This window comes from Erythrolamprus reginae, chromosome 1 (genome assembly GCF_031021105.1).
Source record: "Erythrolamprus reginae isolate rEryReg1 chromosome 1, rEryReg1.hap1, whole genome shotgun sequence".
Lineage (NCBI taxonomy): Eukaryota > Metazoa > Chordata > Lepidosauria > Squamata > Dipsadidae > Erythrolamprus > Erythrolamprus reginae.
In genome coordinates, this window is record NC_091950.1 from 105600934 (window position 1) to 105620108 (window position 19175).

Consider the following 19175-nt stretch of genomic DNA (forward strand, 5'->3'; position numbering starts at 1 on the left):
CGTAGCAAGATAAAAATGCTGTACGCAAACTGCTCATCCCTGATAAGATACGAACGGGGAAGGGCGGAGCGAAGCGCACTTTTAGACAGGTCGGCACCGCAAGAAGCACCCCCCCCCCCCGGTCGTCTCGGGCCAAACCCTTCGGCGTGCGGCTCCCTCCTCCCCCCTCTCCTCCCCCCCCCCCCCCGCTTGTTTTGATAACAAACCCGCGTGAGGAGGAGAGAAGCTCGCGTCTACAGCGCGGAGGTAACAGGCTGTGGCCGGGCTTCCTTCCGCGTGGCTCAAGGGGGCGGAGCCTCGGGCCGGGAGCAAAGAGCCAGCAGGGCAAGCGTCAAGATGGCGGCTGTTGCCGAGCAGGATTTGACGACCCTCAGCCTGGAGCAATTGCCCACTGACCCGCTCTTGCTCATTCTGAGCTTCCTGGATTACAAAGACCTCATGAGGTGGGGGCAACCGCCCGGAATGGGGGAAAGCTGAGGCCGAGCCGGTGGCACGACTCACCCGCCCCTTACTTTCCCCTGCAGCGCCAGCAATTGGAAAAGAAGGGAGGCGAAGGGCGGTGGTGTCCTCTTAGGAGAGGCATTGGGGTGCGGGGGGCGAGGGGAGAAGCCAGCTCGGTAGCTTCATCCCCGTCCCCCCCATGGATGGGGATTGGAAGGCCTGGCGTAGAGAGGGAGGGGTATTCCGAAGGTCTCCGAACAGGCTGGAAAATGGGGATAGGTGACGAAAAAAGGGTGAGGCTTTCCTTGAGGTCGAGCGAACTGGGGCAAATGGGGACTTCCGTGGGGCAGGAAGCTGGGCAGAGGCCTTTATGTGTGGAGAAACCATTTCTTTATGCTGGTTGCGGGCTGCAAGAGCTGAAGGCTTTTCCTTGCCAGGGCATCGAAGAACCTTCCAAGCACCTCCCTTTGCTGATGGACAGGTCTCTTTCATCAGGCTTGCATGTATCAACAGGTGCTCGCATTATTCACTGCGTTAAAACGGGCCTTGCCCTGGTGATACGGTATTTAAGGCTTTGCTGAGAAAGGGGAACACAATTAGTATCATTATTAGCGGTGTGGGCTGAGCGTTCCCACTGTAAAAGGTAGTTGAATTGACTCAGAAGGGTTTATAGTGCCAGTGTCCCCGTGTTATTTTCTGTTGAAGATTTTAAATGAGCCACCTTTTGTAATGGAAAATATATCAGCCCCTACAGTAGATTAGAGGAAGTAGGAGCTATTTAACCTTTCAAATATTTTTTTTCTGTGAAATTGCTCCCTTCCTCTAAAATAACAGGGAAAGAATCTCTACTGAAAATAGTTTAAAAAGTGAAAATAAAAATGAATTGTTAAGGAATGTGCAGAGTGATCTCTGAGTTGTCAAAAATACACATACACAGGGGAAACATGGAGTTCCAGCAGATATCGAGTTGATAGCCCAGAGATATGAATAATGGTTCATTAAGACAAACCAGATATATTAAGTGTATAAAATATTATTTAGTTTGGCAAATATCGTAGTCAAGAATAGTCCCAGTCATACACAGTTAAATCAGTCAATACATGTACAGTATTATAAGTCTTACTTGTTCAGCTTACAAATACATAAACCAGCATTTAACACAGTTTCTACTACAGCAGTCACAGAAAACATAACAAATAGGAGAGAGAGAATTACCCTTCTGGCTCCCTTTTATTTATTTGTTTGTTTATTTATTAGATTTGTATGCAGATTATAGATTATGGCAATCTGCAACACTAACTCTTAAAGCTATAGTATTTTAATACATTTAAGCATACATTGTTAGTTTGTTTATATATTGCCAAACCCAATCAGTTATGTACATAGTGCTAACATGAGGTTTCTTTCAGTTAGTGTCTAGTCTTAAGGGTACTTTTTCAAAAAGCAACTGGACTTTCTGGTTCTGAAGAAGCTTTTTGAATGAGATGCAAAACATCTTCAAAGAAAAACCAGGAAGTCCAGTTGCCTCTTGAAAAAGCATCTTTGGGAAGACAATGACTAGATGATTGAAAATCTACATAGATTTTTAGACAGTTAGTATCTAATGTTTGTGTTGGGAAAGCAACATCAAGCGAAATTGAAAGTGGGGTCCCTCAGTTGGCCACTAAATAACAACCAATTGCATAATGAACATCTGAATAAAATTATAGGATAAATGTTTCGACATTTTATTAGATTTTGTTTTGTCAGTCTCTTTAAACCTTTTGGTTAGTTATTGTGATCTGCCAGCAATACCTGACATAATTTAACTATACATTATCTTTAGAATAAGATAATCTTATTCTAAAACTGTAAGAGAAAGTAACTTGTTTTAAAACACTTGTGAATGGAAGAACTAAAAAACTATAAAATGACTCTGGTCATCAAACGTTAAAAATACAAAACCATAGCAAGGTAAAATAAAAACAAAACAAAAGAACATAAAAGTGGCAACTGAGCAAACCAGTCAATAAGAACATCATAGATTTTCCTACCCTCCCAACACCCTATGCCAGAAGATAGCTCTTAATTGTTTTCAAAAAAAGCTAGCAAAATCACCACCTGGTAGAACCTGCAATGGTAGTCCATTCTTTCTAACTATTAATGACACCACTATACAGATTGTTCCTTGAGGGTACAACTTTCTATGTGCTGGTAGAATTTTATATAAAATGTTGAGTTTGACATTCAAAATTATAAAAGGAAATTAACTAAGGGTAATAGGTTTGCATTATTTATTGAAAACTATATTTCTAGTAGTGGGAACATTTTATTTCTTTTTAATTGACTCCCATGTTTGCTTGTCATTAATTCCATCTTTCCAAATCAATGTTGGCAATTTCTTTAAATATTGAATTCTGGAAGCTTCAGAAAAAGAAACTACTGTAAGTGATCAAATAAATATATATTTAGAACTTCTGCTTCTAGATAATGTGTGGTCATTTAAAAACTGAGTATTAAAGGTATGCATAAAGTATGTTCATTTTAATTTCAAACCTGGGAGGTTTTCAGCTTCATTCACTTCTGTGCAATAAAAATTACTTTAGCATTAATATTACATTTAATCTGATATCTCTTTACTGTAGTTGCTGTTTTGTAAGTCGGAGATTAAATCAACTTTCAGCCCATGATCCATTATGGAAGAGGCATTGTAAGAAATACTGGCTTCTTTCTGAGTAAGTGTGGGTATTTGATTTTCCATAAAATAAAAAGGTCTTCTAATTTTTATCCAATCCAAATTAATAACTGTAATATGGAAAAACAAGGCTTTGAAATTGCCTCAAGGTGAATTATTTTTTAATTTTATTGGAAATATCAGTAATTATTTATAAATATTTGCATACATTTATGTCTATACTTATATACTAAGTAGTAATTTGTAGATTGCATAGAGTTTTTGCTCTATGTGATACATTAATTAATATGTTAATTCCTTAAGCTCCCTATGAGTTGTAAGAGGATAAATATGTATTTGGAGAGAATATGATATTTTAAAATATTAAATTAAGAGTTGAGGATTTGTTCCTTTTCAGTTAACTAGAAATGCTTCTAAATATCAATTTGACATGATCAAATGTATTCTTCAGGAATAGCTTCTAAAAGATTAATTGGTTCTTCTGTGGGTATACTAGAATAATTTAAGTTTGTTAGAGTAGATCATCAGACCAAGTGATTCAGTGGTCAATAGATCTGGGCTGATCTTAATATCTTTGTAAACAATCTTGCTTTAATTAATGGAGTATAGAAAGTATTGAGTTCAATATATTTAGCAAGCAGTAACTATTTCAGACTCATATTAAAGAATTTCAATTTTGAACCAGTTTTTCTAATCTTATCTACAGTGTCAATGTATGTAATATATAGATGTGGTATTTATATTACCATTTGCTGCTTTTAAAATATGTGTATATATTTGATTTTTTTTTTTAGAGCTGAGAAATCTCGAAGAACTAAGAGCTGGAAAGCAATTTTTATAGATATGTATGCTGATTTGGGAACATATATTCAGTATTATGCTACACTTAAAAAAGCCTGGGATGATTTGGAAAAATATTTGTTGCAGCACTGTCCTCGGATGATTAGTTCTTTGAAAGGTATTGTTACTATATACTTGATATTTTGAAAAGCTTTGTACCTTGATTTTTCTTTCTAAATTTTGAATTTATTTTTCCATTTTATATATAAGAAATAACAATAACAATTATTAGCAAGTGTCATAATTATATAAATTACAACAGGAGCCAGGAATGCTATGAGTGCTGCTGTTAAGCTATGAATTGCCTGGAGGTTTTTTTGGAAGTAAAAGTTTTATTTACTTCTTTCTATAGGAATGTGCAAAGCATTCCAAAGAGATGCTCTGCAGCATTCAGGTATAAAAATGAAATTCTTCTCTTCAAATCATTAATGCAAGTCTTTCAATGTTAAGGGAAGTTGCAGTACACGCACGTGAACACAGAGATAGACTTAGAAACTTCCATGTGTAAGACGTCCTTACTCAAGAAGCATCTAATTTAACATTTTCAATAGAGATGCTCTTTTTGTTTTACAAAGTTCCCCGTTTACATTCTGAAGATGACCCTAACACTGGGTTGCTGACTTCCACGGGACTTGCTGTGCAGTTTAGCATTGAGTGTTAGATTGTTGCTTGTTTATATTGTGTGAAATTGTGTGTGAAAACTTGTAACTTCTTAATATAACAGACAGTGTTCAGGAAGATGATCTGGATGCAGTGGAGGCACAGATTGGTTGCAAATTACCTGATGATTATCGATGTTCTTTTCGAATCCATAATGGACAAAAGCTGGTTGTCCCAGGGTGAGAAATTAAAATTCATTGCAACCATTTTTTGGAATTAATTTTATGCACAAAATTACGTTAATGTTCTTAAGCATATTTTAAAACTATTTTTTTATATATACAAAGGTTGATGGGAAGCATGGCACTCTCCAATCACTATCGCTCTGAAGATTTATTGGACATTGACACAGCAGCTGGGGGTTTTCAGCAGCGACTAGGACTGAAGCAATGCCTTCCCTTAACTTTTTGCATTCACACTGGATTGAGTCAATATATGGCTCTGGAGAGCGTGGAGGGTCGCAATAAATATGAAATCTTCTACCAATGTCCAGTAAGAAAGATCTGTAAATGCATGTTTAGACAGCAATAATACTGTTTACAAACTTAATGAACCTGATATGTAACCATGGGCATAATTTGGCTGTTTGTGTAGAATATTTAAAGTCAGCTGCTTTTTCATTTGATTCCCCCCGTCCATCAGTGGCAAAAGATCACATGAATGTTTAGAAGTTGTAACTGGTGGAGAGGAAACAGGTTTGAGAGGATAGCAAGGGCTCTAACGGCTGTCAGAAAAATGAAAATTAATTAGGCTGTTGGGGGGAAAAACCTTTGCATCAAGATCAACAGTCAGAGGAACTGCTAGATGAGAGTAGGAAATAATCAGAAATAAAATATTGCATGTTGATTTGGAATAGACTGACAAATCTTAATGTAATAGCTAGAGTTTTACTTGTATATTATTAAGAACATTTACACTTTTGGAAATGTTTGGTTATATGAATTCTAGTATTTTTAGTCTTTTTTAAAACTAGGTTCTTGATAATATAACAAAATTAAATTTTCCAGTTTAATTTCTAAATTATTAAAAATATTAGTAGCAATTGATATATTTACACAACACACTTTTTAAAGGGTGCGTTTACAGGACTAAAACACTATAGAAACTTGACAAATCTTATTGCTGTTTATGTCATATACGTCTTGCCAATTAAAAATATTTATTTTAGGATACAAATAACCTTTTTCATTTTATTTGAAGGATCAAATGGCCCGTAATCCATCTGCAATTGATATGTTTATCACAGGTAAATATGTTTTGGAACTCTAACGGAGAAACATTTTCAAGAGGAATAACGGGAAGACGATAATTAGGATGATAAGGAACATGTATATGCTTATTCCCAAGAGATGCTCAACATGTCTGATTTATTACTATGTGTCTTTACAGCAGCTTTCCTCCTAGTAAATAAAGTGAGTCAACTATTGGATCAATTATAGATGAGATTATAGTCCAGTGATGGCCAACTTTTTTCAGCTCAGGTGCCAAAAGGGTGCTTGCACACATGATAGCATGCGTGTGTATGCCCACACCCATAATGTAATGCGCTGCACATGCTGCCTCCCTGTGCATGCGTACAGATCTCACTGACGTCTCCTGACTTCAAGTAGGCTCATTGGGCTGTTTTTCACTTTCCCCAGGGTTTCCCTGAAGCCCGCGGATGGCGAGAAATGGCCCAACGGGCCAATTGGAAGTTCAGAAACAAAAGGAAGTGGAGCTGCCCTACTATTTACCTTCAGAGAGTTGCAATCAGGCCTCACACACCTTGGCCCATTTCCTCTGTAGCCCGGAAGGCTTTCCTTAAGGCCTGTGTAGCTGATAAGAGAGCTCCAGATCAATTTGGAGCTCTGTTACCAGCTGCAGAGGCCTTCAGGAAAGATCTCTACAGCTGATAACAGAGCTCTGGATCGATTATCAGCTACAGGAAAGCCTTCCTGGCTGCAGAAGAAATGGGCTGAAATGGGCTGAGATGTGAGAGGCCTGGCTGCAACTGTTCAAAGCTCCTGAAAACCTCTGGCAGCGAAATGGAAGCTGAGAGGATGAGCACACAAATGAACTTCCAGTTGGGCCATTTTCACTGCAGGGAGAGCGAAAACTGTCAAAAAGGCAGAAAATAGCTGGCCAGCATGCAAATGCATGCTGGAGCTGACATAGGGCAATGCCTCGCATGCCCTCAGATATGGTTCTGCGTGCCACAGATTTGCCATCACTATTACAGTGATACCTCATCTTACAAACGCCTCATCATACAAACTTTTCAAGATACAAACCCGGGGTTTAAGATTTTTTTGCCTCTTCTTACAAACTATTTTCACCTTACAAACCCACCGCCGCTGCTGGGATGCCCTGCCTCCGGACTTCCGTTGCCAGCGAAGCACCCGTTTTTGTGCTGCTTCGATTCTCCTGAGGTTCCACTCCATGGGAAACCCCACCTCCGGACTTCCGTGTTTTTGTGATGCTGCAGGGGAATCCCAGCAGGGGAATCCCAGCAGTGCACAAACGGGTGCTTTGCTGGCAATGGAAGTCCGGAGGTGGGGTTTCCCAGCGAGGGGAGCCTCAGTGAAATCGTAGCATCGCAAAAACACAGAGGTCCGGAGATGGGGTTTCGAGGACTTCCGTGTTTTTGCAATGCTGCGATTTCACTGATGCTCCCTTCGCTGGGAAACCCCACCTCCGGATTTCCGTTGCCAGCGAAGCACTCATTTTTGTAATGCTGGGATTCCCCTGCAGCATCACAAAAACACAGAAGTCCAGAGGTGGGGTTTCCCATGGAGAGGAGCCTCGGGAATCCCAGCAGTGCAAAAACAGGTGCTTCGGCTGGCAAAAGGGGTGAATTTTCGGCTTGCACGCATTAATCGCTTTTCCATTGATTCCTATGGGAAACATTGTTTCATCTTACAAACTTTTCACTTTAAGAACCTCATCCCGGAACCAATTAAGTTTGTAAGACAAGGTATCACTGTATAGTCTAACATAATTGAAACTCATCAGGAGTAAGCAACGAGTAAGAAAGTAGGAAGAAGGGATGAAGGATGGAAGAGGGGAGTGTTGGGTTAGATAATAGGTGTTGAAAAGATGCAAAATAAGATATTGGTTTATGAAATATTGAAAATATATATATGTATTTTATTGATATATTTTAAGGTGTCTTTTATTATAAAAATGGAATTTGTGGAAAGGAATAAAAATTAAAAGAAACTTTTTTAAAAAAAACCTCACCTGATTGGAGAAAGTTGATTGGCAGCTATTTAAGCACAGTTTCAGGAAATAAATTATATGGAACCATTATTCTCAGCATCTATTCCCTACTATAAACCTTTGTTCGGGTTATTACAAGTCTTTGAAAACTAATTTCCAATCCATCTTTCTACTCCAGTGATGTCTTTAACTATGACATTCTAGTTCTACATAAAGAGTGAGCTATTCAGTCTTTACTGTGTCCCTGATGTTTATATTCATAAATTATTAATATTGTATCAGTTTAATCTGATAGCTTGTTTATAGTTGCCTTGTCCATCAATGAGATAATATATTTATTTCAAGGAAGACTTGAGTTTTATAGATTCTATTAAAGATCTAATCAATTGATCCTGGGATTTTGGGTTTTTTGGGGGTAAACTTGTTTTCCTTCTTCAACATCTAGGTAGTTCCTATTTGGAGTGGTTCACCACCTATGTTAACAATGTAATAACAGGCGGCTATCCAATCATCCGAGACCAGATTTTCAGGTATTGTAAATTTAATTTACAGTATGCAATATTATATTTTATTGTAATTAAGAAGAAAAAAAACAGAAATTTGTATAAATGTAAATGTTGATAGTATTTAGGTATATTAATAATACTGTGTTTCCCCAAATATAAGACCCTGTTTTATATATTTTTTTAAAATCATAAAACGAGCGCTTAACCTTATTGCTATGCACTCAAAAGCCTGATTGGCCTTATAATCAGGGGATGTCTTATTTTGTGGGAAAACAGGGTATGCAAATGAATAAGCAAAGGTATTGTACTACAGATTACAGAAAGCAAAGTATTCTAAAAAAGTATTAATAACATGCAAAACTATTGAGAGAAATACATGTTGCCACATTTTAGAAAACAATTCTAACATTCTTTAAATATACTACATTTTAAAATGAAAAACCCATTTATTATTTTTCTGTAATACAAAAAAGGTAGGCTGTTAGGAAAAAATGTTTTCCTAGTGTATAGATAGTCTTCAACACAACCACAATTGAGGCCAAAATTTATGTTGCTAAGTGAGAAATATGTTAAGTAAGTTGTCCCCTATTTTATGACTTTTCTTGTCACATTTATTAACTGAATCACTGCAGTTGTTAAATTAATATATGGTTGTTAAGTGAATCTTGTTTCCCCGTTGACTTTGCTTGTCAGAAGGTCACAAAGAGGGATCATATGACCCTGGGACATTGCAGCTGTCATAAATATGAGTCAGTTGTCAGGCATCCAAATATAAATCACATGACCACTGGGATGCTGCAATGGTCATAAGTTTAAAAATGGTCATAAGTCACTTTTTTCAGTGCCATTGTAACTTTGAATGGTCACTAATGAATGGTCATAAGTTGATGACTATCTGTATTGTTTGCGCTAAAGTTTTGCTAAGGTTATAACAGAGGAAGTCATTCTTGGTAGAAGCTCCTTTTCTCTGAAAGAACTTGCCCTTACCTACCCACCCCCCATCCAAACAAGAATGGCTCATACTATCACCACTTTCTAGTTAAGTGGTCCTCAACCTTTCTAATGCCGCGGCCCCCTAATACAGTTTCTCATGTTATGATGACCCCCCAACCATAAGTCTAGCACCAATTCTCCCAACAGAGCTGTAAGCTGATTGACGGGAAAGTTAGAGGGACACCCCCACTGTAAATGCCTGATTGGTCAGATTGTCAAAATATGTTCCAGGGTGCCAGATTAGAAGCTTTAGTTCCTAACATCATGGGAAATTTGTCTCTTCCCATGGTATTAGGTGACCCCTGTGATACGGTCATTCGACCTCCAAAGGGGTTCCGAGCCCCAGGTTGAAAACCACTGTTCTAGTTATTTGTTAAAACATGGCTTTCTAAAAAGCCTTTGGAGATTGAATTGTCATAATTAGAAATGGGAGAATATAATGTTGGTGTTGATTGCTATATTAATTTTTTTCATAAGTGATTGCTGTTACTCATTAAAATGGGGGCCCCACTGATTATGCAGGATTTTCAAAATTGTACAGACAAGGCATTGTGCTGTACAGTTTAGGTGATTCTAGAATACCTAGGTACCAGTTTGGCACTCTGACTGGCAGATGTAGCTGCTCTTGGAAACTTGGATTTCCAGTCCTAGTTTTAACTAACATCTTCATGATATTTATAAATATTTGTAATGATTAAAAGTAGATGTGAAGAAATGTCCATTACAATATTTAGATGTGAATACAGTAGAAATAGCACATGTATTAATACAAGTTTGAATAAAGTATAAAATGCACTATTTAAAATATGTAATGTTGGCTTTAATCTTTCAATATTTATTCCTTTATATATCAGATAAAATTTTACTTTTTCATTTGCTAGATATGTTCATGAAAAGGACTGTGTAGCCAAAACAGGAGATATTACTGTTTCAGTTTCCACATCTTTCCTACCTGAACTCAGCTCTGTGCATCCACCTCATTACTTCTTCACCTATAGAATCAGGTAAAATTAGCAAAATCATGTCAATGCCTAGTGTGTTACTACATGTTTAATTAGTAAAAACATTTTAAAAATGTGAAAATTGAAAAAAATGTGCAAATATTGATTTCTATAAAACTGCTTGATAACCCAACTAAGTTTTTAGATTGTTTTGCAATGTAGAACCCTGAGGCTTATTTGAAAACCATTCCAGTTCAGTATTTTTTCCTGTAATAATCACATGTTTCCACAAGCGTCAGGTTAGTTTCCTTAGTGTGCAGGTAGTCCTTGACTTATAACAGTTCATTTAATGATTGTTCAAAGTTACAATGGCACTGAAAAAAGTGACTTACGACCATTTTTCACAGTTACGACCTTTGTAGCATCCCTATGGTCATACAATCAAAATCTGGACACTTGGTAACTGACTCACATTTATGATGGTTGCAGTGTTATGTAGTCAAGTGGTTGCAGTGACCACATTTTGCGCCCTTTTGACAAATAAAGTCGTTAGGGAAGTCAGATTCACTTAACAACTAGGTTAATAGCTTATCAATTGCAGTGATTCACTTAACTGAAGTAAGAAAGGGAAAATCTCACTTTACAATATGTCTCATTTAACAACAGAAATATTGGGTTCAATTGTGGTTGTAAGTCAAGGATTCCCTTTAATTTTTATTAAACACTTTATTTGCATTTCCAATACAATCAAAATATTATATCTATCTCCATAGGAAAATGCTTCTTACTGCCTCTTAATATGTGGTTATGTAATTTAGTTGAGCATTCATGATATAATACATATGGTACCTTCTGACTATTTTATTAATATATTTTTCTTTGATGACAATTTTTAAAAAATGTCAGAAGTTTTTATTTTATCTTTCAGGAATATGTGATGCTGTATACTGTATATGGAAAGCAAAATGTCTGCTGTTTATTTTATCTTTTTAAAAAATGGTTATATCTTTTTAAATGCCTACTTTTCTCAAATTACATTGCATTCATAAGCTGATATGTAATGTAGATTGCGTCCGCCCTGCTTCCTTTACAAAAATATTTCCACAAGAGTAAATAATGAATATTTCTGGACAATGTATGCTGCTATGCTATGAAAATGACACATTTCTAAAAGAAATGTTTCATGTAATTTATTAGAATTGAGATGTCTAAAGATGCACTTCCAGAGAAAGCTTGTCAATTAGATAGTCGATATTGGAGAATAACAAATGCCAAAGGAGATGTGGAGGAGGTTCAGGGTCCTGGAGTAGTAGGTAAGGGATATTTTTTCAAAATGTTGATGTTTGGTTTATTTGCTCAAAATAATAAAAATGATTGATTAAATTGGCTGTTTAAAGGAAAAAACACAAGCTGCTGTGCTCAGTCTAGAATTTATTTCACAATAGATGAAGACCTTTACATTCATGCTCAGATTAAAATTAAATTTCGGTATTCTGATTGTCATAGAGCAACAAGGAGATCTGTAAGAAATGCATGACATCTTATTTGTTTCAAGCCACTATTTGTTACAAGCTATTGAATCACATTTTAAAATAATTATTTACTCCTAATATATAATTTGGCCTTAATTTATGTGTACTTTGTTCTAAAGTTCTCTAATCATTTTATTTCTACAGGAGAATTTCCAATAATTAGTCCTGGTCGAGTCTATGAGTATACTAGTTGTACTACATTTGCTACTACATCAGGATACATGGAAGGATACTATACATTCCATTGTCTATACTACAAAGATAGATTTTTTAATGTTACCATTCCTAGATTTCACATGGTTTGTCCAACATTCAAAGTATCCATAGCACGTATGGTAAGTTGAAACAACTGGGTTTAGGCAATAGTTTTTACATGTGGTCCCTGAATACTAGTAGACTTGTATTTTTAAAATAGTATTCTTTTTGCATAAAAATTATCAAACGAAACAACATCCTTTATTGACAGATTCCTCACTGCTTTCATAAAACTTATCTCCAGCTTCTCTGTTCCATCATAGGATGGTTATAATTGAATGCACTTCATAGCTTTCAGAATCAACTAGTCTACTTCAAATTTGCTTTCTGATAGTAAATACCATATTTTTCAGATTTTTTTGGTTCTTTTTTCCTCCTCTAAAGCTAATACGTTTCTTATAGTCTAGAGCATCATATAGTCCAAAAACTATGGTTAAACATGCAGAATAGAGGCTCTATTACAATTTTTGCAAAAATCCATAACGGCTATGTAATTTTATTAAAAAATATAATCCAGCAAGATTAATTTTATATAAATGATTAATATATAATCACAATGATACTTAACATTAGTAGCTGAGAATGAAATATTTTTTGACAGGATTGTTTTGGACTACATTTCTAGTGACAGTAATTTATATTGTATTGATTTAGGTACTCTATAATGGTGTAAATAAAAAAGCAGATCTTGCCTTGATATGCTTTGTTAAAAAATGATTAAAATTATTCTCTGCAAATTATTAAGGTAAAGTTCATAAAACATTTAAAAGCACTCCAATATACAATAAAATATCCTATTCAGTATTTTCATGAAAAAACTGAGGTTGATTAATATTTTACTCATTGGCCCTTCTATAAAAATTGAATTAGCTGATTAAGAAAATATCAGACTTTGTTTCATATCCTATTTTGTCAATAATTCATGTTTGTTTTCTATTTAGCATGGCCTACTTAGCAGAATGTTGAGTCCAATTATTTAGACACTTTACATTATTGAGAAATTTTGTATGTAACTGACTGGTGATTTCTAATACAGTTTTGTTAGCTACAATTTGTTTGGGATATCTATTAAAATTTTCTGTTTAGATTTATTATTTCATGTAGAATATGGCAGCGGGAATTTAGTTAAATATTTAGCCAGCCAATTGTGAAAAGAAGTTAAAAGTACAGTGGTACCTCAAGATACGAACCCCTCGTCTTACAAACAACTCGTGATACGAACCCGGGGTTCAGAAAAATTTTGCCTCTTCTTACGAACTTTTTTTGAGTTACGAACCAGTGTTCGGAGACTGCTGGGAAGCCGCACGGCTGTTTTAAAAGGTAACAGCCGGGCGGCGGGGCTTCCCAGAAGCCTCCCGAACGCCGGTTCGTAACTCGAACAAAGTTCGTAAGAAGAGGCAAAATTTTGCTGAACCCCGGGTTCGGTTCGGGAGGTTGCTGGGAAGCCCCCCAGGCCGGCTGCGACCTTTTAAAACAGCCGCGCCGCTTCGCAGCTGTCTCCCGAAGCCGAACGCGGAAGTTCGGCTTTAGCGTTCGGCTTCAGGAGACAGCTGCGAAGCGGCGCGGATGTTTTAAAAGGTCGCAGCCGGTCGTTGCCAGCACCCCCTCGAACCCCGAACCCGGGTTCGGGGGGGTGCTGGGAAGCCCCCCAGGCCGGCTGTCACCTTTTAAAACAGCTGCGCGGCTTCCCAGCAGTCGCCGAAAGCCGTTTTTTTGCGGGGGGTTTTTTGGTTGCACGGATTAATTGACTTTACATTGTTTCCTATGGGAAACAATGTTTCGTCTTACGAACCTTTCGTCTTACGAACCTCCTCCTTGCACCAATTAAGTTCGTATCATGAGGTATTACTGTATATGGATGTCACAAAAAGCAAAAATGAGATATTAATGTATTCACTTCTTTATGGTTTAGTTATTGTGTTTTATTGATATGGTTATGTAAGCATTAGAGAGTCAGTTTGGTGTAATGGTTATAGGCATCATATTAGAAATCGGGAGACTGTGATTTCTAATTGTGCCTTAGGCACAAAGCCAGCTGGGGAATCATGAACTAGTTACTCACTCTCAGCCCTAGAAGGAAGCAATAGCAAGCAACTTCTGAAAAACCTTGCCAAGAAAATTGAAGGAACTAGTACAAGTAGTTGCCAGGACTTGAAGGCACCAAAACTAATAATTATTGTCATTATTATCAATCCTAGGGTGATTCCTTAAAGAAACTAAAAATCTAAATTACGTTGCCTTTCCTGTTTTTTAGGAAACCAATCACAATGACTGTGCCATGGATGAGGACGGAGACTCGACTGATACTGACGAATATGAAGATAGACATAGAATTCTAGGCATTCCAATTCCTTCTGGGCGTTGTCCACGTCAGACCTGATCAGACTTTCAAAATAATGTTTGGTGTTCTGCAAATAGATGAGTATACAGTGGTACCTCGTCTTACGAACTTAATTTGTTCCGTGATGAGGTTCGTAAGGTGAAAAGTTCATAAGATAAAACAATGTTTCCCATAGGAATCAATGTAAAAGCGAATAATGCATTCAAGCCCAAAACTCACCCCTTTTGCCTTATGCCGCTGGAAAACCCCACCTCCGGACTTCTGTGTTCTTGCGATGCTGCGATTTCCCTGAGGCTCCCCTTGCTGGGAAACCCCACCTCTGGACTTCCGTTGCCAGTGAAGTGCCCATTTTTGTGCTGCTTGGATTTCCCTGAGGCTCCCCTTGCTGGGATTTAAAGCAGCGCCAGCAAAAATGAAGGGAATCCCAGCGAGGAGAGGCTCAGGGAAATTGCAGCATCGCAAAAACACGGAAGTCCGGAGGTTTCCCAGTGAGGGGAGTACCAGGGGAATCCCAGCAGTGTAAAAATGGGCACTTTGCTGGCAATGGAAGTCTGGAGGTGGGGTTTCCCAGCGAGGGAGGCCTCAGGGGAATCCCAGCAGCGCAAAAACGGGCCCTTTGCTGGCAACAGAAGTCCGGAGGTGGGGTTTACCAGTGAGAGGAACCTTCAGCTGGCAACGGAAGTCCGGACGCGGGGCATTCCAGCGGCGGCGGCTTGGGTTTGTAAGGTGAAAATAGTTCGGAAGAAGAGGGAAAAAAATCTTAAAACACCGGGTTTGTATCGCAAAAAGTTCGTTAGATGAGGCGTTCGTAAGACGAGTTACCACTGTATATGTGTGTATGTGTATATATACACATATATATGCATATATAAATTACAAACACACATGCATGTGTGTATGTATGTATATATTAAATACTTGACTGTGGAGTAATTGATATGAATGTTGATACTGCTTCTGGCTTGTACCTGATCAGGTGTACAAACAAGATTTTCCTTTATTTTTCATTTGTTTTGAAGATGAAGCAAGATGGAAATGCAGTAGCATGGGAACCTTTATTATTTTGAAAAAAATTACATTGGGAATACTTTAGTACTGTATATATGAAAGTTATTTAATTGTAGAATGGTGCTTGGTTTTCTTTTATATATATATATATATATATAAAACTGTAATGGCAAATAAAATAGTAGTAATAGGCATGCTATTTTTGCAACAGTTTTGAATTGTTACCTCTGACATAAGTGAATGAAATATTTAAAGTGTTTATGAACTTTAGGTTGAATTGGGTATTGTTAAAATTAGGAAATATAACAGGAAACTAAAATGATTAGAACAAATGTCAGGTTTTTAACTATGCACTCATTCTCATAATATAATAGATCTTCTATACACTTTGGTTGAGCTGCACCAGATTATGAAATACAAATTACATATTACATTTTCTCATTTGTTACGTAATAAAAATATGTAAATAGTGTTCATCCTTCAAATACCATTTATCTAATGTGATAAATGATTAGAACTTTGATTTAAAGATAAAAGTTTTGTGTTTTCTGAATGATATATGGATTTTTATAATTTCTATAAACAATCCATTTGAAAAATAGTCATTGCTAAGAAGCTGCATCAAGAGTTATTGTAAAGATTTTGGAAAAGTGAAATAGTTGAAACAAGTATTTATATGGTACTTAGTCCCACTGATTTTAGAAAAGCTTTTGCACAAACATACAATAGGACTGAATGTTAAAAATCCTTAATGCTGGGAGATCTGTACAGATCCCGGTTTCAGAGTTGATGTAGAAGGAAGTTGTAAATTGGCTGCTGATCAGTTTCCGGTCACAATTCAAAGTGTTGGTAATGATCTATAAAGCCCTACATGGTATCAGACCAGAATACCTCCGGAACCGTCTTCTGCCACACGAATCCCAGCGACCAATTAGGTCCCACAGAGTTGGCCTTCTCCGGGTCCCGTCGACTAAACAATGTTGGTTGACAGGCCCTAGGGGGAGAGCCTTCTCTGTGACAGCCCCGGCCCTTTGGAATCAACTCCCCCCCAGAGATTAGAACCGCCCCCACGCTCCTTGCCTTTCGTAAATTATTAAAGACCCACCTATGCCGCCAGGCACGCGGGAACTAGATACCCCCGGGCATATATAGTTTATATATGGAATGACTGTGCTGCATGGTTTTAATATTGGGTTTTTAAATGTTTTTTAATATTAGATTTGTTTACATTTGTTTACGTTATTTTGCTGTGAGACGCTCTGAGTCCACAGAGCGGGGCGGCATACAAATCTACTAAATTGTTATTATTTATTATTAAATTTAAGTAGTAAATTGCCATACCATGGAATTACAAAAATTATTGTATGCACATTTTCTATTTTTATTTGGGAATAGGAAAAAATTGGCTTTCCTAATAAATTGGAAAAGAAATATAAGATAAAAGGAACATATTGATCCTTCACTTCAGAAGAATAATGACATGAGAATGTGTGAGATAAAAATTCATATGGCAATTACAGTAATTTCTACATAATATTTTTGTATCAATTGAATTGTTAGTCTTCTATTTACTGAAGCAAAAGTTAAATTTCAAGACAATGAATCTAAAAGTTAATGTAAAATATGTTGGAGAAATTGGATGAAAAAACTGTTTGTATCCTAGACTTCTGGCTCATTTTTTTCAGGAAGGTTGAAACAAACTTTTAATGGCTAAAGACTTGATGTTTTTGTACAGTAGTAATTATGTAAAATGAATAGGACTATGTCATGCATAGTGATAGAGTCAAGATTTGAAACCCCCCCTTCAAATTACATATAACATGCATTTTTATACTCTGAAGTTTTTTTAAGGCTGTTATAAGACTTGTACTACAGTTTCTTTTTGCACTGAAAAAGGAAATCAGAATGCCAAAAAATTGGTTTGTATGTACAGGGTTTGGAGTTATTACAGCAGGATATTTTCTATGATGCTGTCCCGTTACTTCTAATCTTAATGCTTCATTTGTATACAAGACACTTTTAGACTTATTGGGCTTGTACTATTATTGCTAGTACAGTATAGGTAAAATATTAAGACTGGATTAGGATACTTAAAAGCATACAATCAGGTATGTTGCCTTACAAAATGCCATTGTATTGCATCCAACTCAATATTCTCTTTTGATGCAAATAGCATTATTAAATACACTACATTTTATTTGATGATGTGCTTCTTACATTGGAGCTTTATGCTTTACATTGTTCGATTAATTTATTAACTTGTTTTTTTTTTTCACTGTCCCATTACTATGCAACTCCAGGGTTTTACAAAAAATATGGAAATATGTATCATGAAAAAAGGAACAGACTATTTAAAAGGCAGCCTGAATATGACTAGGCTCCAAATCCTCAACAGAATACTAGGTCTTAAATGATTTGTGAAAAATGAGATTTGGGTATTCCCTATTTCATGAGGCATGCTGTCCTACAGCATAGGGACAACTACCGAAAAGGTCTATGATATCCTTAATCTCCCATGAGCTGGAAATGGTCCAACAGGAATGCGCAAGTTGAAAAAACTTCATCGGAGATAGTTGGAAGCCAAAGCCACACATGTTTTAAGGGTAACAGTCAGATCTCTGGATTGAATCTATAAATAAATTATAGATTTATTTCTATTATTATAGAATACAAATTACAGCAATACAGTGATGGGATTCACATTTTTTTCAAGTCCAGTTCTGTAGGTGTAGCTTGGTGAGTGTGGCTTGGTAGGCATGGTTTGGGCATTGCAAGGAAAGGATACGGTAAAATCTCGATTCTCTCCCCACTCCAGGAGAAGGAAATTGTAAAATACACATTTCCTCCATCAGCCGGAGGGGGGCAGTCAGAGGTGTTATTTACAAGTTCTTCAAATTGCTCAAAATTTCCACTACTGGTTCTCCAGAACCGGTCAGAACCTACTGAATCCCACCTCTGCAATACAGCAAAGCACTTCTGAACAACCTTACTGAGAAAAAAGGAGACTTATCTGGGCAGTCTCTAGGGGTTAATATTGACTCGAAAGCATACACACAGTGTGATACCTCATGTTTATATGGCTGTCAAACTTGCTATATCAGGCTAAACAACTGCAGGCATAACATATGACTAGAGGATAAAGGGTGGCAACACAGTGTTTCTAGATGGTTATATGGCCCTTCTCCAAATTAGTCTCATTCTATTAGATGGAGTATAATGCAGTTAACTGCCTGGCATGAAAGTGGGGGAGTGCCATATTGCCTTCACCTCAGACAACGGAAAATCCTTCATGTTTCCTAACATGGCAATGAATTCAATGTGCAATGGACTTCCTTGGACTCATTGAACAAAGTAGATTTCAGATTAAAAACCTATAAGAGTAATATTATATTGACATTATGCATGGCTAGATCTTTGAAGCTGCCCCTATCTCATTAGTCTTGGTTGATTCCAAAAATGTAACATCAGCTCAGGCTGGTTAATATTTGGACAGAGTTGGCAGGGCTGTAATCTAGACCAGTGTTTTTCAACCAGTGTGCCGTGAGGAAATTAAACATCGGTCCCATTCCTGCCAGGATATCCCTTTTGTGTTCATTGAAACAGGCCCAGGTTTCACACTAAGGAGTATAAATACATTTAGGAACTATATTATTAACTAGATGTATACCGGGAGTATGTACTACGTTAGAGTGTCATTTTGTGTCATTTTGGTTGATGGTGTGCCCCAGGATTTTGTAAATGTAAAAAATGTGCCGCGGCTCAAAAAAGGTTAAAAATCACTGATCT

The 19175-nt window shown here is 37.0% G+C and overlaps 1 protein-coding gene across 3 annotated transcripts; it reads left to right on the forward strand.

Moving 5' to 3' along the window:
- The first annotated feature begins 226 nt into the window (after positions 1 to 226).
- Positions 227 to 17586, forward strand: FBXO3 (F-box protein 3). Of its 3 annotated transcripts, none has more exons than XR_011559853.1 (12): positions 243 to 443; positions 3066 to 3155; positions 3910 to 4073; positions 4680 to 4794; positions 4903 to 5107; positions 5816 to 5861; positions 8259 to 8343; positions 10194 to 10316; positions 11451 to 11566; positions 11930 to 12120; positions 14295 to 14938; positions 15021 to 17586. XR_011559853.1 is itself a non-coding variant. In XM_070761199.1 (11 exons), the coding sequence occupies exons 1-11, from the start codon at positions 337 to 339 to the stop codon at positions 14418 to 14420; spliced, it is 1368 nt and encodes a 455-aa protein (XP_070617300.1). In that variant the 5' UTR covers positions 227 to 336; the 3' UTR covers positions 14421 to 15708. The 3 variants fall into 3 exon arrangements, 1 of the variants encoding a protein (XP_070617300.1); XR_011559860.1 differs by having other exon boundaries at positions 14295 to 14617; positions 15021 to 15648; XM_070761199.1 differs by having other exon boundaries at positions 227 to 443; positions 14295 to 15708.
- The last annotated feature ends 1589 nt before the right edge of the window (positions 17587 to 19175 follow it).